This window comes from Poecilia latipinna, unplaced genomic scaffold (assembly GCF_001443285.1).
Source record: "Poecilia latipinna isolate Pla-1442-1.1 unplaced genomic scaffold, P_latipinna-1.0 Scaffold1273, whole genome shotgun sequence".
NCBI lineage: Eukaryota > Metazoa > Chordata > Actinopteri > Cyprinodontiformes > Poeciliidae > Poecilia > Poecilia latipinna.
This window is the reverse complement of record NW_015113889.1, coordinates 95,204-123,175: the sequence shown is the minus strand read 5'-3', so window position 1 is coordinate 123,175 and position 27,972 is coordinate 95,204. Positions and strand designations below refer to the sequence as shown.

At 39.3% G+C, this 27,972-nt stretch overlaps 1 protein-coding gene across 4 annotated transcripts; it reads right to left on the bottom strand.

Annotated features, from left to right (window-relative positions):
* Positions 1–26: 26 nt before the first annotated feature.
* On the bottom strand, positions 27–27,404 carry mfge8b (milk fat globule EGF and factor V/VIII domain containing b). 4 transcript variants are annotated; one of them, XM_015054705.1, is made up of 11 exons: positions 27,193–27,404; positions 16,522–16,644; positions 16,214–16,345; positions 14,772–14,804; positions 9,017–9,130; positions 7,691–7,872; positions 7,315–7,470; positions 6,090–6,234; positions 4,135–4,337; positions 3,891–4,046; positions 27–2,629 (listed from the first exon to the last, which is right to left on the bottom strand). In XM_015054705.1, the coding sequence occupies exons 1-11, from the start codon at positions 27,260–27,262 to the stop codon at positions 2,486–2,488; spliced, it is 1,458 nt and encodes a 485-aa protein (XP_014910191.1). In that variant the 5' UTR covers positions 27,263–27,404; the 3' UTR covers positions 27–2,485. The 4 variants fall into 4 exon arrangements, with proteins under 4 accessions (XP_014910191.1, XP_014910192.1, XP_014910193.1 ...); XM_015054706.1 differs by having other exon boundaries at positions 4,135–4,319; positions 27,193–27,403; XM_015054707.1 differs by lacking the exon at positions 14,772–14,804 and having other exon boundaries at positions 27,193–27,403.
* Positions 27,405–27,972: the final 568 nt, after the last annotated feature.

The following is a 27,972-nucleotide window of genomic DNA, read 5'->3' as shown; positions in this document are numbered from 1 at the left end:
CATTCAAGAAATTTACACGATTGATATTGTGTTTTTAAATTCTTTATTTAAACTTTGGATATACAAAGGTCTTTTTTTTGTGAACATTGGATTAAAAACGAACATCAAATCCACTCAAAAGTCAAGAAATAAATTTTGAATACTTAAACACAGCAATGCCTTTTCTTTTTTTTTTTTTTACTGATTGGTCATAGAAAACTAAAAACGGTGACCTAAACGCAGAGGAAATGAAATCATGTCGCCGTTGTCGATAGAAACGCATGCAGACGCGAACAGGGTGGCTGTAATAAATATTGTACAGTGTCTGACATCAGCATCTCAGCGGCGCGGCCGTCCCCTCATGCATTTTTAAACGCCTTGAATTTATATTCATTGTTATCAAAACCAACACTGTATAATATTGCACGAGCCCAAAATTCATAATTCATGGGATGAGAAAGGGTCTGGATGTGGCGGCGGGAGGGGCCGCGGATGCTGATGATTTGGCAGGTTGCGTCGGGTCCGGCGAAAGCGTAACAATCGGCTCTAATTTGGTTTCTTTTATAGCTGAACTAGAAGGAATAATGATGGACCCAAAATAAACAGTAAATCAAGGCAGCAAACGTCAACATCCATCGCTGGGAAGCCGAATGATAACAACGAAACGTAAAGGCCTCCCTCAGTCTTCCTAGATGAGGGCCAATTGACGGTCCGCATCTTAACACTCAATACACAAGATTATTTTTGTTAGTTTCCAATAGTACAAAAAGAAACACAAACAAAGTGCCATAAAAAGTGAAACAACCAGGAAACAGTGAAGAGAGTGAGGAGAAGCATTTAAGGTACATGTGGAGGAAAGTGCCTTTAACCTGAAATTACATCCATCAGTCTTTTTCCCTTCACCCACAGTCTTTAGGCTCTGAATTTGATAACTGATTAAATAGCTTTTGAATTGAAGAAGAAAAAGAAAGGGAATCTGATGGTGTTCAACCAGACTGACATGGAGTGGAGGAAATGATAACACTTTAAAAACCGCATCAGTAGGACGGAGCATCAGGGACACGCCAAGAAAATGAAATACAAAAAAAAAATGAGAACAAAGTCGTAAAATCACAAGAAGTCATGCAAGGAAAAAGTTAAAGTAACAAAGTCGTAGTATTACAAATTTATTCTCGAGATGTTACGACTTCTCGGAATATTTCGATTCATGATTACGACTTTGTGATATTTGGATTTCTTGTGCTACGACTTACCGCGTCGTTTCCACTTTAATATCTTTTTGTTTTCCTTCGCATGGCCCTGATATGTTGTCATACACCAAATATTTTATTTATTTAGGCAGCATGGGAAAAGAAAAAGGAACTGATAGAGCAGACTTGGGAAAAACAGAAAGTATTGGTCAGAAATGACATGGCTGATGCATTAGTTTGAAAATTGCTCTGATTGAAAGTTGTTGTGCATTTTAGTAAGTTTATGGACCTGCAGTCATTATCCTGCCTTAGGTTCCAGTAGCTGACCAGTGCGGGTGTTTGTTTCGTCTCTGGAACTGACCGTGATGCTTTAGTAACCAATCACAGCCAACGACGACGGGAACTCAGTGTTCCTCTTTTGTTAAGAGCGTCGACATCACTTTAGGTTTCACCAACTTTCCTCAAACCCACAAATATGGCATCTTGAGAATAAACTACAGTAAGTCAAGCAGCCAGATTTTACAAATACTTTCAGACATATGCAGAATTTTGTGGTTTTTTTTATTTTTTATGCTTCCTGAGGAATTAATAAATACAGAGTTTACTCTCTGGATTTCAAACCTTAAAACAAGGGAGAAAGAGGAACATAAACTGATCTCACTTTAGATTTTTCACCAATATAAAACTCTTATAAACACTATTTAATTTACTTAACAGAATCACAGCAAACATGTTCATAAGCCTGTTAGGTTTCTAGCTAAAATACTTTTCTTTTCTTTTTTTTAGGATGAAACTACGATATATGTACACCTCAAAGCGTCATCTAGAGATAATCTACATACGGACTAGAAGGGACAGTGAGTGTTGGACTGAAGGTCGGGTTATGTACATCACCAGCTGTGGGTCTCTGAGGTTTGCTGTTCCAGGTAGAGCTGATCCAGGATCAGAGTTCAAGCAGCACCGACTGAGTCGCCCTGACTTCTGACACAAGAAGGAGGAAATTAACACTTTTATTTCATAAAACACAGGGGGATAAGAGCGGACCTTGCTCTGCTTCTTGAAGCGATTTGATTCAAAACAGGAAAAACAAAATAAAATAAAAAAATAGGCAAGTTTAGCTGAATCGAGATTCTGCTCACAGTGGTTAGGGGTAACGACTCCCACCTCTGACCAGCCAGGCTTTTGGTGGGGTGCTACGCTATTGTTTGCTGCCCCCTAGAGCTGAGAGCAAGGCAGTGCAGGTATGGCTCAGGAGGAAAGAACAGAGGATTAGGGCAGGGTGGGGCGTGTGATGTGGACGTAGAGCAGAGGCCGTGCTACTCGTCACAGCCCAGCAGCTCCATCCGAAGGGTGATGCGCTCGTGCCACTCCCAGGGCAGGACGCGGACGTAGCGGCTGTAGAAAGGCGGCTCGAAGATGTTCTTCTTGTGAACGTTGTTGTCGCTGTTGCCGGTAAAGATCTGGGCAGACAAAAGCAGCGCAGCACAGCGTCTCTTCAGCAAAGTTTTAAAGTGGTTTTAGTTGTAATGCAGAACTGGGATTTCACTGGGAGAGCTACGTTTAGAGCTGGTATGTGCAGAACGACGCGTCACGACCAAACAACTGAATCTAGAGGGATTTTACGTAACAGACTGGTGCAAAGTGTTTAACTTCATCCGTATAGATTGTATTCAGCCTCCTGGTCTTTTAGATGACGTCTCAAAGTTTCGCACCTCTAGAGACTGAAATGTTGTTTATTCCTCTCTAAAATTACTGACAATCTGATATTAATATCTGCATCGGTCTGATGTTGAAAAAATTTTTTGCATTGGGTCTTAGTGACAATGTGCCCAATCCATACGGACAGATCTATTCAGTCAAATTCTATGTTTTGTGCTCAATTGCTTTATTATTTATTTTACTTTATATTTAGAATTTCTAATTGCACTTTCTGTGCCATTTGATAGAAGGTTGTTGCAGTTTAATTTTTACATGTTTGACCAAATATATGTCAAAAAAAAAAATAGAGCCAAAGTAGTCAACCTATTGTTTTTGTCAGTTTCTTTGTTTTTTAATTTACATTGGATGTTCTTCTCATAATTGCACCGACTGAATAAATTAAAGTTGTTTTTGTACGTTTGACCAAACTTGTGAAGCCATCAGTGTATTTAAGTGAGCTGTACTGGAGCAGAGTTATCAAACACGTGTTTAATTCACTACATTTATGTCTTTGTTCAGATGAAAAAGAAATATTTTAAGTCAATTCAGCGCAGTTTTTCTGTATCGGCCGATTCTAAACCACAGATATCGTATTTAAATATTTACATGCATGTAAATAATAGTAAACAGCAATGTAGCAGGATTTATTTTTGCATTTCTTGGATAACCTCATCTAATTATAAACAATCCAGCAACCAGCAGAGTAAAAAATAAACTCTTTCATATACAGGGCGGCGTTTGAAGGGTTTGAAGTAAAAGTAAAAATGAGACGATGTACAAATTTTTCCTGTGATATTGACTTGACCTGATTTCTTTTGTCTTTTTAACATCCCTCCCAGTCATATTCCTCATAATTCTGCACAATACATTTGTATTAATCGGTTTTATTTTAACGTTTTTAACGTGTGATGAAAAAACTCCTGCTGAAGCATTTTAGGTCTTCACTTCATTTTCAACCAGCACATTTACGTTCTTCTTATTTTTTTTTTTTAACTGGGGCTCAACCCGTCCTGTTGGACCAACCTTGTCTTTGCGCGTGGTTTTGTCCTGCAGTACAGTCCAGGACCATCCGTCATTACTGTGGGCTATTTTGAACGACGAAACAAACTGGATAGAGCCGAAGTCTTTTGCTCCCTGAGTGACGATTCCTGTTATCCTCTTGGGAGACAACAGGTCCACCTAAACTCACACAAACAAAAAGACTACCTTACAAACCAGAATATCAGATTAACAAACCAAAATGTGTCTCCGGCGCGTCGCCTCCCACCTGCAGCCACTCAGACCGGCTGTTGATGGCGGGGATCCAGGCGTTGGTCTTGCCCTGCTTGTCCAGCCGGGCGTAGTGTGGCAGCCAGGTGAAGGCGTCCATGCCCCAGGTGCGGAAGGTGCTGGAGGCCGTGATCTGACGGTCCAGCACCAGGCGAGACTTCATGCCCATGGGCTCCGAACAACCTGGAGTGTTTGAATACACTGCGGAGGTGAGACCAGGAAGAGAAGAGAAGGAAGAGGAAGAGAGGGGAGCAGCAGGAGGAGGGAGAAGCAGCTCAGGCCGGTCGGGGAGGTGGAGCGGCAGACATCAAAGTGACGATAAGGGAGGATGAGAGCAGGAGGGGCTTTGAATTAACAAAGTGAACAAACACACGCGACATGAAACAATCAGACTTTAGTGCACAGTTAGTAACATTTGTAAAGGTTTGATCTGCCTGTACCAAAAGGTTTCAAAATATTTATTTCTATCCATCCTTCTGTGAGAGAAGCTGCTGTGAAACTGAGTTTTAGTGATTTAACTCCTCTCAACTCCCCCATTTTAACACTTAGGACCTTAAAGATCAAACCGTTCCCAATGGAAAAAGTCTGGTTATTTATCTCTGCTGCCATCTAGTGGTTAAATATGTAGTTTCATAAAGAAAAGAAATTTGAATCTCAACCAAGACGCTCTGACTGAACCAGTATAACAGCTCAATTCACTTGTTTTAAGATGCGTTCACTGAAAAAAATAAAAATAAAAAAAATCAGATTTTTGAGTTTCCAGTCACCAACTTCTTGGTGCATCTCTAAGTAGAAGGAAACTCAAAGCTTTCTAGAGCACATTTTTAATGCTAATGGGTTTGTCAAACAGCTAATTACAGGGTTTGTTTCTATTTCCCTTGATGCCATTTTACATTCTACAGCAGGAACAAGGTAAACTTAACTCAAATATAACAAAATGTATTTTTAAAGATGCGTCTACTCCTCAAAAAATGTTCTTGCTAGGTTTTCTTGCATTCAGCAAATATAAATAATTTTGGTAATTATAACTGACCTAAAACAAGAAAAGTTTAGGCTGATTTAACTTCAGACAGTGATGAAAGAAATTTGTCTATTTTTATCAGGTTTACGAGAATATGTGGTTTCAGCTGTAAAATAAACACTTTCCAAATTTAGGCTTTTAATCAAACGTTTATATTGAACTTCATTATAAAATTGCGCAGTTTCGGTAGCAAGCACTTTCAAGGATTTTATATTGAAATCAAGCACTTTCCAAACCTTGAAAACAGCTAAATGAAATTCAAACATTTTCAAGCCCCTGTACGAAACCTGAAATTAGGCTGTTTCACAATTATTTAGCTATTAAACTTTTCCATTATTGTATTAAAGAAACTGAAGCATAACTTTACGAGGTAAATCTAAAAGACATCAAGGGAACGAGAAACTGCTTTGAAACAAAATGATTTTTAACAATGCAAGACAGACTGTTTAAAATAAAAACAAAGCTTCTGTTGTGAAACTATGTGAGTTGATGCCGGGGGAAACGTAAGAGGGAAGAGACGACGATGTGACGAGTGAGACGACTGTGAAAACAAAAACATGGAGCAGTGCAGAAGCCCAGCGAGTTCAGAGGAAGCGTGTGGTGAGAAGACATTTGCTGCAGCTCAGAGAAGACTTGAAAGAACCAAAATAAATAGACCAAAATAATCTGTGTTGAACATATTCAGACTTTTTGCACATTTGCTGCTCATCTTTAGACACATGGAGCCGAGTTTGTTCCCCGCAGGGTAGAAAACCTTTGAAATACATTCAGTTTCTGAGGAAATGGGAGCTAATTGCTAGCAGATATAAAGATTTCTTCTCGCCAACTGGATTCAGTGAATATAAAGTTAGTTTCAATGGTTAGTGAGAATGTGGACACTGGGTGTGTGTGTGTGTGTGTGTGTGTGTGTGTGTGTGTGTGTGTGTGTGTACCGTTGAGTTCACAGCCCACCAGCTCCATGCGCAGGGTGCAGGCCTTGCGACACACAACAGGGATGATGCGGATGTACTGTGCGATAATCGGGGGGTCGAACAGGTTGGTCTTGGTGCCGTCGTTGTCCACGTTCCCCGCAAAAATCTGGGAACGAGGAAGGCGATGAGAAACCTTTAGTTGACCCGCCACGCTTTATTCTTAAAACTGCTGAAGCTCGGTCAGACTGGACGGAGCGCATCTGCAAACAATCATTTTCAACTTTAAATTTACAGTAGGCCTGAGAGTTAACTATTAACTTTTGGGGCTTTTTAGACTGTTTTCAAACCATTATGACAATGTAAGGCCTGCATCGCGACAGACATGTACCAAAGAAACCTGTACATTTTATGGAGTAGTAAGCTTTTGTGCACAGAATGCATCGTACAGTGGTGAAGATGAACGTTATCCAGCTAACTGGTAATAGATTTGCACTTACCTATGATGGATGCAAAAAAGCTAGCTAACTACAAAGGGTTTATTGGCAGCTAGTTAGCGGTAGCCTCAATTCAGAGGGCAATTATGATGTCAAACGTTTGCTTGACAGAAATGTCACCCAAGAAAATCTACATAGAATAGATGAGATTAAATTTAAGACACGTGATTAACATTTACAAGACCAACTTACATTTTTAAAATGAATTTAAGACATTTATTAAGGCTGTAGTTTTAGATACATGAATTAAAGACTTTTTTAAATGAGAGGGCGGCCGTAGCATCTCCCAGTCAGAATAAAGTGCTCAGGTGAACTTTATTTTGGGGTATCAGACGAAAAAGGGTCTGATTACAAATTCATGCCACACTTTTTAGATCTTTATTAGTAAAAACTTTTGAATTCAAATTCAAAATTTGTTTGATCCAAAGCAGAAATTAAATTATTTTAAATATTCGAATAAAATTAGAACATTTAACATTTTTTCCACTCCACTATTATGCTCTACCTTGTAGGTATTAAAACGCAATAAAATAGAATAATGTTTGTGGCTGTAGCGATACCATTTATATATTTTCAACTTTTCTTATTCCAAAATAATTCTAATTCATAAAGAATTGCAAAACAGTTGTAAATAAATCAGACTGCCTCTTTCCTAAAATCTTTCCTTTTCCTTTAACTGATCTGATTCATGCTGATCAGTTTGAAACCTCCTTAAAGTCAGCGGCGCTACGTCTCCTCCCTCTCGTCCTCACCTGGTCCTTTCTCTGTCCTTCGGTCCTGTACATGGTGAACGTCCTGCCGTCCTGACTGGACGCCACTTTGAAGGCCTTGATGAATTCTTGCGTGCCGATGCGACTGGCACCCTGAGTCACGACGCCCGTGAAACGCATCGTCCTGTGCATGTTGATCTACAAACAGGTGACAGGATTTTATTTTCATAGCAGGTCGAGTCAGGTTGACAGTTAGCGCTTAAAAGGTCAAGACAAAATGGAATTAAACAAACCGTCTTTCCAGTGTTTAACAAGTCATGAATAGAAAACCTTGAATTGATTCCGCAATTGTAGTTCATCTTTCATCAGTATGGATCCAAGCTGCTCATGTTGCACTGAAATGCATGACTGTGCTGACCTGTATCCAGGGGTTCTTGTCATGAGGAGCGGCGCTCCACGCGTTGACCAGTCCCTTGTTGTGGAGGCGGGCCAGCTCTGTGCCCCAGCGCTGCAGGCCCAGCATGGTGTAGCGGATCGATGAGGCTGTGATCTGGGACTCGGCGATGCCCCCGCCCTCCATGCCGAGGAGAGAAATACAGCCTGAGGAAGAGAGACGTGTGAACGCCGAGCCTCGAAATAGGGCGGGGCGGTGAAGCAAATTCTTGGTTTTTGATTTCATTTTTGGAGAATTTAGATTTAGTGATGTCAGCACGGCCAGCATCTTGTTTGACCAGAGTGTCTGTTTATCTGGACTTTGATTGTTAGGACCAGGATACAAATGGTTTTTGTTGGTGTTGTTAGCAGAATAATGTCACAGTATTACAAGAATAAAGTTGCAATATTAGGAGAGTGAAGCAGTGATTTTATGAGAACTCCAAAACCAAAACACAAAAAATTAAACTGAGTCAAGATGAACATTTTTTGAATTTATATTTTGATGAAAGTTTTACAGAAATTCTTCATCTTTTAACGCATCAGCACCAAATTATTACCACTAGTGGGACTTTAAAACAACCAAATCTATTTCAAGGAAATAATTAATCAAATCTTTTCACCTTTTAAAACCACTTTCTCTTAATTTTAAGAGTTTTTCTGTTAAAACAGTGATTTTATCCTGCTAATATAACGACCATATCCTCATAATTAAACAAAAGTGCTTTTTCATACAACTCACAGTAGGTATGATTTAAATAAAAGCCACATTTGAAAATATGTCATTTTGTTTTTAGAAAAATTGAGGAAAAAAAACAAAAAAACAAACTAAAATTGGAAACATTATGAAATAAAAAAAACTTTTAAAGCCTTGCCTCAAACATTCAACACTGATTAAGTCAAATTTCTCCTAAACCACAAAATAATCAAATTATTAAATCTGAATTTATGCCACATATTTAAAAAGCATTTACTCTGGATGCTGCAGTAAAAGAAAACTAATGCATGGATGGTTTAATGTATGGCTATAAACTTGCAGCTCTTTAAAAGCCCATAAACTCATTCAGGACACACAGCACTGAATCAGCGGAGCTGAATAAAAAGTATTGATCTCTCATTTAGAGCGAGCCATTTCTATTCTACATATCGATCATCCTGAAGCTCCGCTCTCGGCCATCTTCCCAACTCAATCATCTTCGGTTTAGTCTTTCACTTCTCTATTACACTCCTTCCATTAAGTCATCGATCACTCGCCCGAGCACTTCTGCTGTCATTTTGTAAGACGATGGCGGTGCGAGTCGGTTACACTCACGCAGTTGGCAATGTTTGCCCACATATGGAGAGGGGCAGTGGCATTTGAAGTCTCCGTCCAAGTCCCGGCAGGTGCCACCGTTCTCGCACGGGTGGCCGGCGCAGTCGTTTACGTCTGCGGAGAGATGAATCACTTCGTCATTTACTGCAGTCGGGGAGGACGGCCAGCCTCGGTGCGTTTCGTAGAAAACTTAAGAGTTAGAAATGTTAGAGGAAGTTAACGTCATGCTTTCAGCAAAGCTTACAGTGCCCGCTAAAAGTACTCGTGCTTCTTGAACAAGCAAGGTTTGACTGATACATTTCAATGAATTACATTGGGATTTTATGTGGTACTAAAGCACAATTGGGAAGTGAAAGGAAAACAAACATTTGTGAAATGTGAAAATCCATCTTGAATGTGATGTGGCTGCATAAAATCCAGTTTAGGAAAAAAATTCAAACTTTTTTTTTAAACATACAAAAGTTCCACCTGGAACCTTTGCATTCGGGTTTCTGGTACGACCGTATACCTGAAACACAAGTAACATAGGCAACAACAACAACAACAAAAAAGACGAGGCCACTTCTCTTGCTCCACGGGGGTCAATTTTTACTTCCAAATACAATCTGATGGGACGCTGGAAAAGACTGTTAGGCTAACTCCTTTTAGCACAACCTGAGCACATCAGTGAAGCTATCCAAGGTTAACTAGCATCTTAATGCTAAACATGTAGCAGCAGCACAGACGTCCCCAATGCTAAAGGTGGTATCCACAGTCCACATTTCTAAAGAGGGATTTTCGAGTTGAAAACGTTGCTCATTTTGTCAATCTATAGTTTGATGAAATGCAATTAATTGCGATAAAATTACAGACCCCACAGTTAACCCGATTCAGAAGTCCCACAAATGATTTTTAGCCAATATAAATCTGAAAAGTTTTGAGCACATTTTTATTCAGCCCTCTTTTAGTTAAAACCTCAAAATAAAACCATTTGTAGAATGCACAACTCATTGTCTTGTCGAAGGAACCTATACTGGGTTTTATTTAGGGATACAAGAATAAGGGAGGAGAATTTTTAAAAAAGTGTCATTATAAGGATGTACGAACAAACAAAAAATAGAATGAATCTATTGAAGTTTGTGGCTGTTAAAAGGCTAAATGTTAAAACGTTCACTGTGCACGAATAGTTTGGGAAGGCACTGCAGCCGAAGCCAAACCAGGAAGACCACAGCTGCAGAGAAAAGAGGGTTAGCAAGATTATTTCTTCTTTAGTGACTTCATGTAATCTTGTAAAACTGATGTGGCCTGAAAGGTCCAGCTGCACCAAGAGATCATGTGGTTAATTATGTAAGGAAAACTAAAAACAGAATGTATTAAGGGAAAATTTTAGTGCAGTGTACAATGTGCTAATTTTTTCCCTGCAATTCCTTCTATTGGCCCGTGGTGGCGCCCATAAGCACCAATAGTTCTTCCCCCCCAAAAATAATATTCAGATTAGGACAAGTAAAAAAAATCATTTCTCACCCATGCAACCTTCCACAAACTGCTCTGAATACTTTCAACACTTTTTTTAAAAAGCTCAGTTTTAGTGTACAACTAAAACTGAGGGACTTCAGAGGACATTTCAACACACATCTTCCAGCTTCAATCCCTATTGGTTACCGTCGTCGCCGCATAAAACGCACAAGCCAACCAGGGAGACAGATGTAATGTTTCTAACCAGCAAAAACACACACACAGTTTCATCTTACCGCCCACACACTGCCTCTATAAATAGCTCTGTGTCCAAACAGTTATTTTCACCCATCATAGGAGGGATATAGTAATTTTGAACTGTGCAGCCGCACGCTCTGGATAATTAGGCACACTGGTTATTCAGATATGAAGATTGCAGCTTCCTTTGACTAAAACACAGAGGGAATCTTCAAGTTTATGCAGCAACGCTTCATTGATAAAATTCATTTCCAACAATGCACACAATAAAAGAACTGGATAGTTGAAGTCAAATATCAGAATGTCAAACTCCACTTGTAGAGGTTGATTAACTGCCTGTAAAGATGCCAAGTGGCGACGGAAGAATTTTAAAACCTAACACTGCACCATAATTCTGATTGAAAGGCAAACATTGTGAAAAAGCAGTCAAAATGTTTGTTGTCCACTGTGAATGGCATGTGATTTAACAAAAAAAAAAAAAGATATCCCATTAGCCTCAGGTCAAGCAGCGTCCCTCTCAGCTCCTATAGGATTGAGCTACGACTGCATTTCATAAGCTCCTAAATTTAATCCACTAACCTATTTTTTTTTCTCTGTATGAAGTGAAAACCCAATGGTAATCTCAGGAGCCTTGCTTGAAACCTGATCCTGCATAGTGCTTGTGAAGAGGAAAACTAACAAAAAAGAACAGTGTAGCAAACTTAAAAAGGGCCGGATGATGCATTTTCCAGGCACATAGTGCCATTTTTAAGCACAATTATGAAACTGTTACTTTTAGTTCCTGTAAAAACACTGTACATACCAAATATGACGAAAGAAATTTGACTTTGTAATTTCATGTCTTGAAATTGTTCCTTTGTTTCTTAAAGACTCCTGCTCTCGCTGAAACTCCGCCTTCATGAAGTCATCACAACATGACTCCTCTATTAAGCCTTTAACAACGTTTTCACCAGAAGAAGTGGCTGCTACGGCTCAGCAGATGAGCAGTTCCACCAGGTGTTTGCTAATTGCTGCTGGCTAGTCTGAAGGAGCTGAGTGGGGGAGGGCTGCTCTGTGAGGTTGACGATTGGACGCTGCAGTTATTTGTCGTTTCTGTTGTGTTTATTTCGAATACTTGAAATGTCTTCCAGTTGCAGTGTTAGAGTAACTAGAATTTAAAAACTCCACTGATCTCTGAGAATCAGTTCTTGCATTATTATGCTATTACCATTATATTACTTGTCACAAAACAACATTATCGTTTATCGCAATAACTTCTGGGACAATTTATTGCCCAGCAAAATGTATTATAATTTTGTGATTTGTAAAAATGTGGATGCATTTTTTTTTTTTTGTTTGAAAAATAAAAAAAACACAGTTGATACCAAATCCTAACAGACCAAATGGTGTAACAGTGACACCTTTTTGGGGTAAAAATAAGAAATATTGCAGTTCCAGTTGCTGACTACTTAAAGGGCAACAACTTATTAAAGTTCACCTGATGTAGTTTTGCGTTCTCCACGTTAAGAGGGTATTTAACTCAGACAAAATAAACCAGGAAACGCTCATCCCATCTCCATCCGGATCATGATGGGGCAAGAATGCATGCCAACACCCTGTATGTATTCATCAGGGACCACGGAGCCCAGTCTGCCCAAACACACACACACACAACCACATCCTGGGAGGAGTGAAAATTCTCCCCAAATTTACTGAGAGATTAGTACACTCATACACGCTATCTGGCTACTTCCAAAAAGTAAAAATAAGCCCCTGAAGCCGCTCTGAAACTTCTGGCTTCAGAAGACCATAAACAGGAAGAAGGATCCTTCCCTCACTGTTTCCATCCATCTGCTTTGGCTTCAAGTGAACCGCTAGTGGCATCACTCTCTCTTTCTCTCTCTCTCTCTCTCTTTTCCAACACGCTCTTGAATGCACTTCCTTCCCTCTGCCACCCATGGAGGCACTCAGCCTGGTTTGACAGGGCGGTCAGAAATGCCGCAGTCAGACCCGAGTAGCGAGTGTGACACTGTAAAGAGGGCAGACTTAATTCACCTTTCTGCCTCCGCGTTCGCTTTTTTCGCCCGGCAACAGCAGCAGAGCTGACGTTCCCGACATTCATTGTGGACCGCCACTTTCTGTTGGCTGCGTTTGCGTGAGGGATGAACCGTGTGTGTGTGTGTGTGTGTGTGATAAAACAGTCTGTACATGAGATCATAAGTGGTGTGTGGTTTATTCTTGTGGGATGTGCAGCGCGCGCGTGATTAAGCTTTTTCTCTCAGATTTGCTTTCCCTTGATTCGTTTCTAAAAAGGGATGAAAAAATAAATAAAAAAAACATTTGATCTAAAATGCTTTTGAACATATTTTTCCACAGTTGATACCAAATCCTAACAGACCAAACACGGTCACTTCTCGCTCTCTATTCCAGTCCATTTTGAATTTTTGTATGTTTTCTCAGATTTTGTCTTCTTAACTGTGTCATCTAAAATATAACAAAAGAACTGAACAAATTGTTCACACTGAAGGAGCAGAGCCTACAAAAACAAACTGTTCTTTCTGTAATTGGTCGATTAAAGAGCGACTCGTCTCTTGCATTGTCGAAAAGGGATAACACTCGGTACAATAAGAAGTTGAAAATCACTAAATTGCTGACAGCACTTTGTGTTTTTCATACAGTAAAAATATTACTACAACTATAGTAATAGTTATATTAGCAGACGTACGAATAATAAAACTATTTTCAGTTATAAATGGGGGGAAACTAAAACTCACGAGACACAACCTTATTTCACGAGAACAAGTCCAGACGAGATTTTAATATTACTTTGGAGAAAACTTCATAGATCAAATTTATGTTTCAAAAAGGCTTTTATGCTGCATATTTATAGATTTTTGTGACAAATTCAACAAACTTATGCTTCATTTTCTGATTTCTTTTCATCTCTTCAGACTTGAGGACAGTTGTTTCATATACACGGCCTGCCATACTTTATTTCCCAGTTGCTACTGACAGTGGGTTGAGATTGTTACATAGCTTAACGTAGCATTAGACATCCATCCAGTGGTTGTCATAGCAATGCTTTCTGCCTCTTCTTACATTTAAACAACTTGGAGTACTCTGACATTTTTCGTGTCTCGTCTCTCTGTTGCATTTATAGTTCCAACTAGAAACCCAAAATTGAGCCAAACAAATGATGTGAGTGTAGTTCACATTACAGATTCTTCAGGCACAACAGGTGACAGGTTTTACCTCAACAAGAAATATTGTGATGTGTTGATATTGTAAGATCTTGAATGACATCTTACACCCCCAGTTATATATATTTGTTTAAAAATTTTTGCCTCAGTGATTTTTCTACCTATTATATGCTGAGAGTCCCATGCCAACCTGTGACCCCCAACAAAGAGCACTTCCGCTGTCCCTCGCGTCAACAGACGCCGAGCCCTCCCCGACCTCGCAGTCCACACCAGAGTTTCCCCTGACTCAGCACTGCCGCATTAAGTCTTCATATTATTAGAGGGGAAGGTTTCAACCAATTAGTGGAAACGACTTCTCTGCAGAGGCCTGTTAATCCAGCAGTAAATTTGACTTGTGGATGAACAGATTTTAATGAGCTGTGATTTGTGGCTTTTGTGGTTGAGCAAAAGGGCAGACAGACAGTTGGGTTGTATTTAAAAAGTTAAATGAGAGTAATCCAAGTTGTGCTCTAGGGATTCTGGTTTAAAATAGATAACAGGAAGGGACTTAACTGGCTCAGGCGCCAGTATGAGGCGAGAATGGTAAGATAAGAGACCCGTATGGGGCATCTAATGCAGAAATAACTGTCATATTTTAACTCCTCGTCTCGGCTCGCGAACAATTCCTTGTTGTGAGAGATAAAGCTGTACCCGGTGATTATCCCATCTGTGTTTATGTGTGTGTTCTTGGTATTCCACTACTTCTCCATGCGGCCAAGAAAACAAAAGAACATCTAGATTTGAAGAGGGAAAGAGAGACAGCAAGGCAGACACACACACACACACACACACACGCACGCACACAAACATGGCAATCGCATCTCAAGCTGCGTTTCCACCGTTACCTTTTGTAGAGTTTAAATTTGCTCCCTGGACACCTGGGAGGAAAAGACATTCATGATCAAACAGAACAAACTTGAGCCTGTCTGATATAGTGACTGACTCATTTTATTCTTAGTGCACATTTGGTTGCTGTTTTTCAAGTAAACGGCAGCCATCTGTCTGCGTGTACAGCAAATGTTTCCACCGTTCCCTTGTGCTGTTGGGATGACCCTGAGTGAACCAAAGTGGTCTTAGTACTCAAACAAGAGGACAGCCGCCATCTTTCCATTGTTCCACCTGCAGGTCAGGAAACCAGTTAAACTTGCTAGTTATTTTGCTATTAGTAACACAAGTCAATAATGTATTGTTTGCTTCTAAATAGTATCTTCACAAATACAAGCTGTGTAGAACTGTGTGTGTCACTGGTTTACTGCTGTGCAAAATGATAAGTACAAGTAATTCAACATTTACTGCAAGCTTAAATAGGCATGGACAGCTAAGCTGGATTTTTGAAGTGGAGCTGGTGCAGAAGCTGATGTTCAGAGCAGGAATCTCTACATTATGTTTTTGTTTATTAAGAATTGAAAACCTCCAACTTTAATCTACAAATTGAAATGCACAATTACTGTGTAAAGTCACAAATAAACCAGGATCTGTCATAATTGTGAAGAGATCATATTCACATTTTAGAACTTGCTTTTCAGTCAAAATAAGACTGGATTATAGCGAAGTTGAAATACGTCAAAATGATGCAGTTTGCATTAAAAAAGGATTAATAAACAATCATTATAAAATACAGTACAGTGGACCCCTGATATTCATGGGGATTAGTGAATATGTCCCTAAATAGCTGAAACTAACATCCACAGTCTTCCCAATGTCCCAAAAAGTGGGCGCTGCTCTAAATGGGGCGCCATAGCAGCAGCGGAAAAATGATTTCTAGTCAGCATTTTCTGTAACAGCTGTTTGTTAGTGTAAATATGACTAATAACAGAGGAATAATACTGACTACACACCCTTCCTGTTCATCTCCCATACACTAAAGGCTGCAACACCCCTTTAACAACGGCAAGAAAAATAACTGCCTGCTTTCGAACAGCAGCCAATAACTTATCAAGTAGCATTATGCTTTTGTATTTCAGCTTCCCAAACAGCTTTTTCTGTCGATTACTTTAGACGATCTACAAAACAAAAAATCTGTGAATTGGACGACTTTAATTTAGAGTTTAAAAATCTGCAAATTCTGCACTGTGAATAAGCAGGGGTCCACTGTAATTCCATCCAAAACTTTCACAACCAATTTAACAAACCTACAGCAGCACACTGCTGAAAGACAGTTTTTATTATTATAATTTTCTTAAAATCAGACCACAGGAACACAAAACGTCTAGTTTTTATTACCCAAAAACTTCAGAATAAACATTACGTTAATGCTAAAGCTATTTCAAATAGAGCACAGGCTTACTGGTCTGGCAGTGGACTCCTTCATAGCCGGGCTGACATTTGCAGACGTACTCGGTGAAGACGTCACCGCGGCGGCTCTGGCCAGTCGCCTCGCAGACGCCGTCGTTCTGACAGGGGTTGGGGCTACAAGGCCCTTCAGGACAAGAGCAAAGCAAAAAGAACGTGAAAGCAAAGCAAGTCATCATGTGACCGCTCTTTAAAAGTGTTAGGAGCTCATGGTGTTAGGAGAAAGACAAGTCAACCTATAAATGTCATTATTTTATGCGTTCTCTCAAACATCTGGAGGGTGAATGAGGGGCATCAACGTACCTGTCTCAGTCTCATTGCAGGTTTCACCTGAAAAGCCGTCGGGGCAGATGCAAATGAACGGAGACCCTGTGCCGGTCACACAGGTTCCCCCGTTCTTACAAACGTTCACTTTACAGAGGTCACCTGCGAGCAGAGCGAGAGCGACACTAAGAAAAACTTATCTTACAACTATAACAACACTTTACATATCCATATATTCTTCTTTTTAAAGGTAAATGTATGGCCATGACTGCATGGCACAGCATTCATAGTGCCACAAATACTGCAGTAACACTTTATTTGACAGGGTATGAATAAGACTGACATGACACTGTCATAAACATGAATGAGTCTTTATGAATGTCTGTCACTGTTGTCATGAAGTGTCATTATTTACCAAATGACACTTCATGACAACAGTCATAGACATTCATAAGGACTCGTTCATGACAGATGTTATGTCATGTTTATGATTAATAAACCTGACATAATGAGAAAAAAAATTCTCATTTGAAACAAACTTCTTCAGTCATTTATGTCACCAAAACCTCAAAATGGTAGCAGCATTTAATCATATTTTCACATTTGCTGATATTTATTGGTGACCTCGTGTAACAAGTAGAGAAAATAGTAAGAATAACTTTTCCAATAATACTGTCAGTTTTGATTTGTTATTTAACATAAATAAAGCAAATGATTCTCACAATTTATATATATATTTTTTACAATAAATGATAAGCAATACGATAAATGCCTACTCCTAATGTGATATTTCCAGGCCTTGAGTTCTGGACCAGAAAATTATATTTATTGGAGCTTTCAAACTTATAGGTAGAGTGCATTTTTATAGTTTAGGCATAAACTAAAATATATATACATTTAATTTTAAGTTTTGAGATCACATTAAGGAGCAAACAATGACATAAAACTCCACCCTGTTTCTGTTCTGTTGCATTTCATGCTGCTCCATTGTTGGGCTAAATGAGGACCGGCCTGGTACAGGTTGAGTGTGACAGTGTGAACAGCTGAGTAAGCCATCGCCACCCTGTAAACAACAAACACTGGATACTTCCACCAGCAGGCAGCTGCTGCATGACAGGAAGCTGACAACCTGGCAGTCCTCTCTGACGAGGAAAGTCAGCTCACATAAAGCTGAGTGGAGAGAAGATAGAAAAGAAGAGGCTCCAAATTTGAAAACATTAAGAACTGAATCAATTTCAGATTTCTGGTCTTCTACAAACTTAACAATGAGGAAAAATAACTAAGAATTTACAGCACAACAAGCATTGTGGCTCTCTCTTTTAAAAGGGGCAGCATTATGTGTTTTCCGTGCCCATTGTGCTATTTTATAGTACAATCAAGTAACTGTTACCTTTAAGTAGCTCTCAGTGTCTAAATGACAGAATTTCAGCTCATCGTCTGGGCTTTGACTGGATTCGTGTGAACCACAGATTTTATTTGTCTTTTAGTTTTTCTATTGTAGATTTGATGACCTAGTTGGGATTTCATTCTGTTGCATAACTTTGTCAAGCTTGAGCAGTTTAACAGATGGCCTTGTATTTACTACGACTGAAATTCAAAAAAGTTTCAAGCCATTGGGCGTTTGCCAATTGGTCAGGATGGAAATAAGACAAAAAAAAAGTTTGACATCTGTTATGAATCAGTTTTTCTCACGCTGTGTGGTCATCACCATCAACATTCAGAAGATGATTCTGGGTGTGGCTTGTGTTGACCTTCTGCTCCCCCTCATACAGCAGCTCTTCAGCTTACATTTAAAGCTCAATGGAAAACAGTCCAGACAGAGAAATGGAGATTTGGGAAGAAAATATAGAAATGGCTTCACCATTATTGCTTTTTCTTTTTTTTAAGCAAAGAAGGTTGAAATTTAAAGTGATCATCTTTAAGAATCTCTGGTTCACATACAACACCGCAGAGTTTTGCAAAAATATTTATGATGAAAATTGTTACTATTCCAGAAAGTAAAAGTCAGTTTTGTGAAATATCTAAGTCAGGGCCTGAGTTTCTCCAAACATGGTGCTACAGGTTATGTTAAAACATCAATATTATTCATATATAATAAACAGGACAGAAACTGTGTGGTTTATTGAAATGCAACTTTGCAAAACGTTTTCACATAGCTGTTTGTTTTAGAAGGAAGCTCTCTGCTTTCGCTTTCAAAAGAAGCCAATTAAGTTTCATTATACATTACAGCACCAATTCATAACACCTTTCACCTCAAGGCAAGTCATTTCAGTTCAATCATACACACATTCCAATTGATTCTAGTTATCAATAGGGATCCAACAATCCAATATTTTCACTTCTGATACTGAAAAACAGCACTGAAGTGACTTTTTTTTTGCAAACAGACTGAATTACAAGTTTATTTGGTAACTCTGTACCTACAGCACACGTAAGTACACCAATAGTTTCACAAGTTTGGTCAAACATGTAAAAACAATTTTAATTTGTTCAGTCAGCGCAGTTAGGAGTAAAACAGCCAATGTAAACTGACTAAAATAGGTTGCCTATGTTGGTCAAACATGTAAAAACCTGCAACAAACCTTCAAAAGGTTCAGAAAGTCCAATTGATGTCCCTCAGAGCACAAAAGCATAGAAATAGGCTGAACAGATCTGACCTTATGGTTCGGGCACATTGTCACCGATACCTGATGTAGAACTTTTTTTGATTTCAGGACCAGTAGAGATATTGATATTAGAACAAAAACAAAACAAAACAAAACAAAAAAAAAAAAATATATATATATATACCAATTCATTTAAATTACACTTCCTTTTAAACGGCAAGAGCGGTAATAAGTCTAAATTTATTAGTACAGATGAATGAATACATTTTAAAAGAAAGGTCAATTAAAAAAAAAGATCTTACAAATAAATATATGTGTTTTGTTACACCCTTCTGTTTTTACCCATGTCGAGCAATACACACAACCTAAGTAATATTTTAGCAAGAATTGTGGAAATGCCTGGTGTCCAGCTCTACTGCTGACAGAGTAAGAGAGAGAAGTGATCCTCTATGGAAGCATCTCGTTTGGTTTATCCACTTCCTGTGGATATGGTGAGATATGAGAGATGTATCCAATGTCAAGGCCTGTCGACTACGTTCACATCTCATGGGATTCTCCCACCATTGGCTCAACAACTCATCTTTATCTGAAAAGTTGCTGCTTGTTTATCTTCAGGGAGGAATGAGACCTCCCTTCCTATGCCAACTCCTTTCAGGAAACTAAAACGGATTTCTGGAACAATCCGATCCAGGTTGTTGTATTAAAAAAAAAAAAAAAAAAGATCTAGTCAGATTGCTTGGCTTACTTTACAGTCTCTGTAAATGTTTGTGGTCTGCATAAACTGAGGGGGTAAAGTCAGCTCCCAGCCAGGAAATTAAATTAGTGATGAACCAGTAAAAAGTTGTCTGCCAAGAACAAAACCACCAAAAGCATCTTTGAAATTTCCCAAAATGATGAGACCGTCTGTAAAAGCCACACACGAATAAAATGAGGAATAGAGAAAAACCTGCGTAAAGCCACACAAATGATGAAGTATGATTCTCAATTTAAAATATAAGCCGTCGTGTTACACAGTGGCCTGGGTTGTTTATGGCTTGTTCTCTTTTCACGGGAAACGAGAAGCTCAAAATAAAGGTGATTCAGTTTAAGGCGGAGGCTAGTTTACATCTCAGGGGATTTCTTCATTTACCACAAACGAAATGCACAAAAGGTTCAAGTTTTGTTTGCTAAAAATATATATTAAATGCAAAAAATTGAAAAATGTTGTATTTGTGGATCAATTGGCCTAATTAGGCTACATTCACACAGCAGCTCTTGATGCTAAATTCCAATTTTTCACTGAAAAATTCATATTGCTCATTAAATGTGACCGCAATCAGACTTGTGTGTGAACGGTTTGTCACCCCAAAACAACTCGTATGCACAGAAGAAGAAGGTAGGCGTCGTAGATCGTAATGTTTGTGGAAGTAATAATGGACGCTGCCGTCTATGGATCGATTTTAAAGTCGTTTACCGATGAGAGACAACAGGATTGTCACAAGAAAATATAAGCACGACAAATAGCAAGGGGCTTTTTGTGGAGAGTTGACTGCAATTTCCCGTTTGGATGCGTAGTCAAAACCAACCCTTCATAATTTGTTTTCGTAATAATTGTAGTTGATTCAGTAATTATTTACATCTGGATTTATTTATTGCGTCTCGTTTCTTCTGGTGCAGAATTATGATGCAGGTCTCGTGTCAAGGACACAAAAGTCGTACAACATGCGACATGACCTTTCAGAATCCAGAAGCTTTGAAAGCAATCTGATACATATCCAATTTAGTTCCACATGGGGAAGATGCACAAATCGGATTTATTTATTTTGGAATTGGGCTGTGAAAGAGTCGGATATGGGTGACAATTAGGCCTGTCGCAATAAATTTTGCTGGACAATAAATTGTCCCAGAAGTTACTGCAATAAGCAATAATGTCGTTTTGAGACAATTTTCAAGTAATATAATAGTGATGGCATAATAATGCAAGACACATTCTCAAAGATCAACAATGTTCAAATTTTAATGAACATTTAAGGCTGGAACAAGAAGATATTTTAAATATATATATAAAAAAAAAACAGAAACAACAAATAAATTGAAATATCTAAAAAAAATTGATGTTAAAAAAAGTTATAGATGAGACTAATTTACCAGACTGAAGACTTTTGTCATCTAGTTTTTAGTAGAAAAAGAGAGAAAAGAGAAAAATAGAAAAATCTTGCAAATAGAAGTTGAGCTTTTCTTAATTTATCATGCGATTAATTGATGTATTGCTTATTGCGACAGACCTAGTTGCAATTACCTGTTGTGTGCACGCAGCCTAAATGCCATGTCTTTTTTTTTTTGTAAACCACAATAAAAAAAACAAGCCATCATGTAGTTCATTTTCTGCTAAATATGGGCATGACCTAATACTAAAGAAAAAAACACACATTTGTCCAAATAGTTAAGAAGGTACCCAGTGTTGGGCCAGCTCGGTCCTGACCACCATTAGGAAGGTATGCAGAATTATAGTTGGCAGGAAAAGTCATTTCCTTTCCAGAGGGCATTGTGTTATTCTCTGTCCATATTATGAGTCATGGTCTGAGCTGTTTCCAGTTAGCCTCAACCCAAGAAAATACCAGAACAAAGAGAGCTAGCTGCAAGTGACAACACAGTCCCCAGAGACACAAACCAAACACCGGGTAGGGATGTTGTGCGACTCCACAAAACCAGATGCCAAGTCGCAAAAGCAGCGTTTGGGGATGATCGTTTTAAAACATTCAGATCTAAGCTTGAGGAAAGCAGCCAGGCTATTATGCTGGCAGTTTATTTTACGTGGGGACTTGTTCTTGGCTGCAGTAATCAAGATAAATGTTTTGTGAATGATGCCCGGCACGGAGCATGTTTTCTGTGAGAGATTGCAGAGGATGTTATTACAAGTGACTCAACACAGCGGCCCGATGACCACAACCCACTCCGTATGTTTACACTGAAAAGACCAGCTTTGACTCATTTTGTTTTTTGGTGTGTCCACTGATTTAAAAAAAAAAAAAAAAAGTGTTTACGGTTATTTAATTTTACTGAGACCAAAGGACCGTTATTTGTGCTTCATGGTTTCCCTCAGAAAACTTGCTAAGCCTGGTGGTTGGGTGCTAGGGCAGTCATTCAATCAGTGGCCCATCATGTTTTTGAGTTAAAAAATGTTTAAAGTTGACAGGAAATTTGAAAATATCATTTGATAATTGTGTGTTATTGAAAGACTGGAAGATTAACATCTGAACACCAACTATAAAGTCTTAAAAAATGCAAAAAAAAAAAAAAAAAACCTTAAGAAAACAATGCTTAGCCTGGTAGGAGAACAAGTAAAGTCTGGTGGCCCGTCAGGCTTGTAATACATTGGGGGAAACCCTGAGGTCTGTTTAACAAGTTGGTGTAAAATGCCGTAAAAGAAGATTAGAAACTGCAGCTCTGAGGAGAAGCTGTGCCTCGAAGGCGGAGCTAGGTCCAACCAGGCGTTTTGCATAGCCATGGGAGTTTCAAGGATTTCTTAAACATGCATAAAAGAATCAAGGCTATATTCCAATATTCCATTTTAGATGACAGAATAACATAACACGACATAAAGCTGAACAACTATGTTACATAATAAAGCCCCTTTAAGAATAAAAATAATCAATGGTTCAACTACAAAAACAAATAAGTTATACCAAGATGCATCTGTAAACTTTTTTTGTTAGGTTCCTTTATTGAAGAGCCTATCAACGCTAGTACCTGCCTTCAGATCCCCATCATGTGATAGGGAAATTAAGTAAAATACTCTGGGATTAATAAAGTATTTTTAAATTGAAGCTGAGAATCTGAAACATGTGATGCTTCTCTGGTGAGATCTGAGATGTCAGCTGGAGACAGAACAAAAGTAAAAGAAAGGAAAATATGTGACGAACGGAAGCTGCATTATTACTACAGTGGGAATAACACGCAGTAGTAAGTCAGTGTTCGCATTACGCAGCAACGCGCTCTGCTCTCTGTGCCGTCATGCTGGGCCACACAAACCAACAGGACAGCGCAGGACTCAGTGTTCCAGAAAGCCAGGGAGCGAGCGTCGTGTCGCCTGCATTCATAACCCTGACTCTCAGCCCTTGTGGAAGCTGTTAAAGACGCATTGACGTGTGTTCAGACAGCCTGTGGCGCTCGTTTAGTCTAACAACCAGCTAGAAAACAGCAGGGAGCTTCAGGGGAAGGGAGCCAAACCTGAAGTGTAACAGGAAATGAATTTATTGAGGTTTAACTAAAATGAAGAGTAAAGCTATTTTTTTTTTATTTTGTACATATTCTGAGATCAGCAGGACTCCAGCTGCAGGTGAGCTTTCTGTAATCTGTGATTGCAACTCCAGAGCACAGCCATCTGCTCCTGCTCTAAAAGTCTATAAATACACACAGCGGAGTCACGCACCAGCAACGCCACAACACACTTTCCTCTGAAGAGCTGGAACTGAATAAGATCCGGGAATGAAAATATTTCAAAAACTACCTTGTTTTGTTTTTTCAAACCATAAAAGTCAAATGCTGATTTCCTCTTTCTTGTTATATCTCAACAGAACTGGTTTGAATGAACAATTTGTGATCTCTGATTCAAGTGCTGCCTGGCTCTGCTTAAAAATATCACATGGTTGCATGTAAAATATTGAACACAGCAGATTGGAAAGTGGGGTGACAGATACTAATAAAGTATCCAAAATTAGAAGATATTCCACACTGTGATAAAATATTGATCGAGGAAGCTGTTCAATATTGAAATGAGATGAAGGGCGAAAGAAAACATAAGAAACTCTTGTATCGAGAGACAAGAAAAAGAAAAGTGATCAGTGCTGAAAAAGGCAGAGGCCTGGAGGGAAATCCCATCAGAGGCAGATGGGATGAGTCAGAACTGTTGTTGGAATATTCATATTTGATTCACACAACCACAAGACGTACTAAGGGCTGCACAAGATCTGGAAGACATTTAATTGTGATGTTACTGCTGAAAATTGGGTTGATTAAGTCAATTAGTTTTCCCCCAAAGTATCTGGTTACCATTAGTAACACATTATACACTCATGGATTAAAATCCTGTAGTGAGACCAATGTCTCTCAACTCAATCCAGTGCAGGTCCAGGTCCGTTTTAGGTTTTCCAATAAGCCCCTGGACCAGGGGTCCCCAACCTACGCCCCGCGGGCCGGATCTGGCCCGCCACGTCATTTGGTCCGGCCCCCTGAACAATGCCGGATCTGGCCCGCCTCCTCATACCAGAGAGCATTCAGTGTTTTTTTTTCATATATTGTATTTTCTGGTTTATATGTGGATTTTTCTTCAACCACCAGGGGGGCTCTTGAGCAGATGTGAAACTAACTTTCCCTCAATGGAATATATACTAGTCAGTCCCAGTGACCGTTTCACTCACGGTTTTTTCCATTTGCATTCTGGGTAAAAATCTATCTAAAAGCACGAATGTGTCATCGCGCATCCAAACCCACCCCCCCGCTCAAAAAGAATTTTCTAAGGTTTCTTTCTCCAAAAACTAAGACCGGCCCCCGACCACAGAAAGGAACAGCTATGTGGCCCTAGCAGGAAAAAGTTTGGGGACCCCTGCCCTGGAGGATCCAGAAGAAAGGGGCAGGAGAAGGTCAGGAGGTCAGATGAGATCAAGGCACTATGATAAAGTAAATAGACTTTATTCCATACAATAAAACTCAATTATTTAACAATCATAAAATACGATTTTATTTTATTTTTTTAGATTCAGTCTCAAAAGCTGCATATAAATGAAACTATAAAAATAAATATTCTTAATGGAAACAGTGAGGCCTTGTGGGAAAAAAAACAAAAAAATTTTTGATAAAGTTTTTGCGCTGGGATGAGGTGGTTTTTTCAGCCCTATCAAAACACTTTTTTTTCATGTCACGAGTCACATGATCAACAACCGGATGTTACTATTGCCGAAAACGAAGAAGACGACAACAGGAAATAGGATGCTGAATGATTTTTTTTTGTTTTTTTGTTTGGACAATGTGCAGCTACCTCCACCAGCACAGCATCACACAGTTCATGAGAAGTTGTGTTAGTCCAACAAGTTGAATCCATAACTCTTCTATTTAAAAAATAAAAATAAAAAAATCGCCAACTGCAGGATTTCCCCAAAATGCCGCATATATAGCAGCTCCTAAGTCTAAGGGGCTTGTTGCTCCAATGCTTGAATAAGTCATGGATTGAGGTCTTCACTTTTACACACCCACATCTCATTCATCTCCAGATACAGATAAACCAGCATTCACAGCAACATGAGCAGCTTAGCTAGCGGCAGCTTAAGGAACAACTTGTGCCGCAAAAACCAACACCCTCATTTCAGGAGTTATGCTTTATAAACCCTAAATATAAACCCTAACATACTAGTCAATGCACGATGTTCTGAGTGATGGTGAAGCACAGACATTATTATATTAGCAGGAAATTAAACCCCTGTGTGCTTTCCACTGCTTGAGACACTGAGGTCAGCATTACTTGGGTGATATATTGCCAATTAAAACGTGTCTTTATTAATCTTCATGTAAATTTGAACCAAATTTAATACAGAACGGTTCATATATACCTGCATACAAGCGAAGATTATACACAAACGCATGCTGAAGCTTTCCCATTGGTCTAATGTTAGGCTATTTTTAGCCCTTGGTTCACTTAGCCAACAAAAGTGCTTCAGTTGTGAGAAGAAAAAAAAAAAGAACTGTCTCAGCCCTGACACAGAACACAGCTTTCCACTTCTCTCCACTCAGCAGCTAAAGCAACAGACAAGCAACCTACAACCTGCTGAACACAACCAATCAGGTTAAACCATGCAATCAGCTCTTCCTTCTATACAATTGCTCTGTATGCATTTTACAGGACAAGATAGCAACGCATCGCTCCCATCTGTCATCCTCCAGGCTAAACTGTCAACTTTGTTAGGAGTCGAAGATCCAACAACAGAATCCAGGAAATATGACTAATCTTTTATCACCACACCTATTTTTCAATAACTGTCACCCATGAACCGCAGAGAAAAACAACATGTCCAGAGACATCCCGTGCCTCTGGAGTCCTCTGGTTTTCATGCCATCGTTTCAAAGGAAAAAACCAAACAGGTAACTCAAATACCTAAAGCACTGGGTCATCAGTTGAGGAGATTAAATGGGGTCTCTTCTTAGAGCTAATCAACAGTTCAGTAAAAAAAAAAAGTGTTGAGATTAAGAAAACAGGCTATAAAATGTTCACTCCACAACAAAACTTGATCGAATGTGGGATTTGGTGATGGTGGGTTTTCACAGCACGCTTCATGTCAAACAAGGAGACTTTAGGAGCTTGGGTCGCTGCAGGAGGAAAAGTCACAGGCTGACATCTGGTGAGAAATACACAACCAAGTTGTGTATTCCTCGCTTTGACAGCATGACATTTGGAAAATCCATCATCCTAAGAAAGCACTTCCTGTTCCTTGGTATGTTGGTAAGCACAAATGGAGGCGAGGGGTCTAGGGGGAAGTCAAGACGTTTTACCTTTTGTTCATTGGCCTAAATGTTTCAATGGATGGAAATACAAACAAAGCCAAGATGCCAAAGGCAGGAGGTTAAAACTGGAGACGAATAATAGACAGCCTGTGTGTCTACTGCTACTTAAAAAAAGGGGTCAATGCACAAAAAATACCAAAAGGTTTTTATTATCGTGTAATCCATGTTGCTAAAGTGTTAATTACTGAATTATTTTGTTATTAAAACTATTCTCAAAATACGCGATGGTAAGTTATAGCCTTCATAAAATGTGGTGGACAAATTGCGTGTATGTGTTGAATATCTCACATGTAATGTACATTTAGAGCTCATAAAGTTCATTCCCCCCCCCCCACTAAATTAATGATTTGGCGACCTGAAACTGAGTTTCTACTATCAAAGAAATAAGTAAAACACGGTCTCCAGGGGGTTTTATAGTGAGTTCATTAACTTAATTCGAGAAGACAGACACCTGGAACAACTTTTGAAAACTGCGTCCATCACTCGAGCAGAACCACAGCTGTCCTGGGCGTGAATGAGCTCGTTTGAACTGTAAACAAACACGAAAACTGTTATAGCGAGAACCGCTTACCTTTCACCCCAAACACCAGGCAAGCTACGAGAAGTTGCGCCCAGAAGAAGTAACGCGCCAGCTCCTCCATGGCCGCTGTTTCCCTCGGTCGGAAAAAAAATAAATAAGAAGCTGCAGTTTGTCAGTCTGCGGGACAACGACTCAGTTGGAGCTCCGCGGCGGTTTGGTTTGGACGCTGTTGCTGCGGAGGCTCGAGCACGATGAACTCCCAGTCAACAGGCGGAGAGAAGGAGCACGTGCGCATCAGCTCCTAGCCAATAGCGGCCTGTTATTTAATTTTAGCTCCACCCACTTCTTAGGGTCTGGAAAAACAGAAATCAATAAAAACCGAATTAACCTTGAAACTAGTGCATTTAGGGAAAGAGCTGTATTAGTGCAACTACTGTCATATCAGAGTATTTACCGGCCTTTTATGTGACTGGCCAACACGAAGTACTCCATAACGGAGGAGGAGTGAGAAGGACATTTGCTTTATAACAATTTTATTTTTTTACAAATTTAAATAGAATCCATTTGTGTGTAATTTCATCTCAGTATAGACTCAACGGTCACTTTAATAGGTACACTTTGGCTTTACTGGACTCTATCTCTTTACCTATCAACTGGATTTCAGTCCGGGTGGTCATGTTAATATTCACTCACAGTTGGTTGCGCTGCACATCCAGGATGTGAAACTCCCTTTGAAACACATGTCAAAAGTGCTCAATTGGATTGATATCTGGTGACTGTGGAGGTCATTGGAGAACAGTGAATATTTTTTAAATCTCTTCTGTAATTTAG

What these genes read in the sequence shown, in the direction of transcription:
- mfge8b (XM_015054705.1), bottom strand. Translation starts at nt 27,262, where the DNA reads ATGGAGGAGCTGGCGCGTTACTTCTTCTGGGCGCAACTTCTCGTAGCT. An exon ending in GGTGGGCTGTGAACTCAACG is followed by an intron (nt 4,338 to 6,089) that starts GTACACACACAC and finishes TCACCTCCGCAG; the next exon opens with TGTATTCAAACACTCCAGGT. An exon ending in AAACCACGCGCAAAGACAAG is followed by an intron (nt 2,630 to 3,890) that starts GTTGGTCCAACA and finishes TTGTCTGCCCAG; the next exon opens with ATCTTTACCGGCAACAGCGA.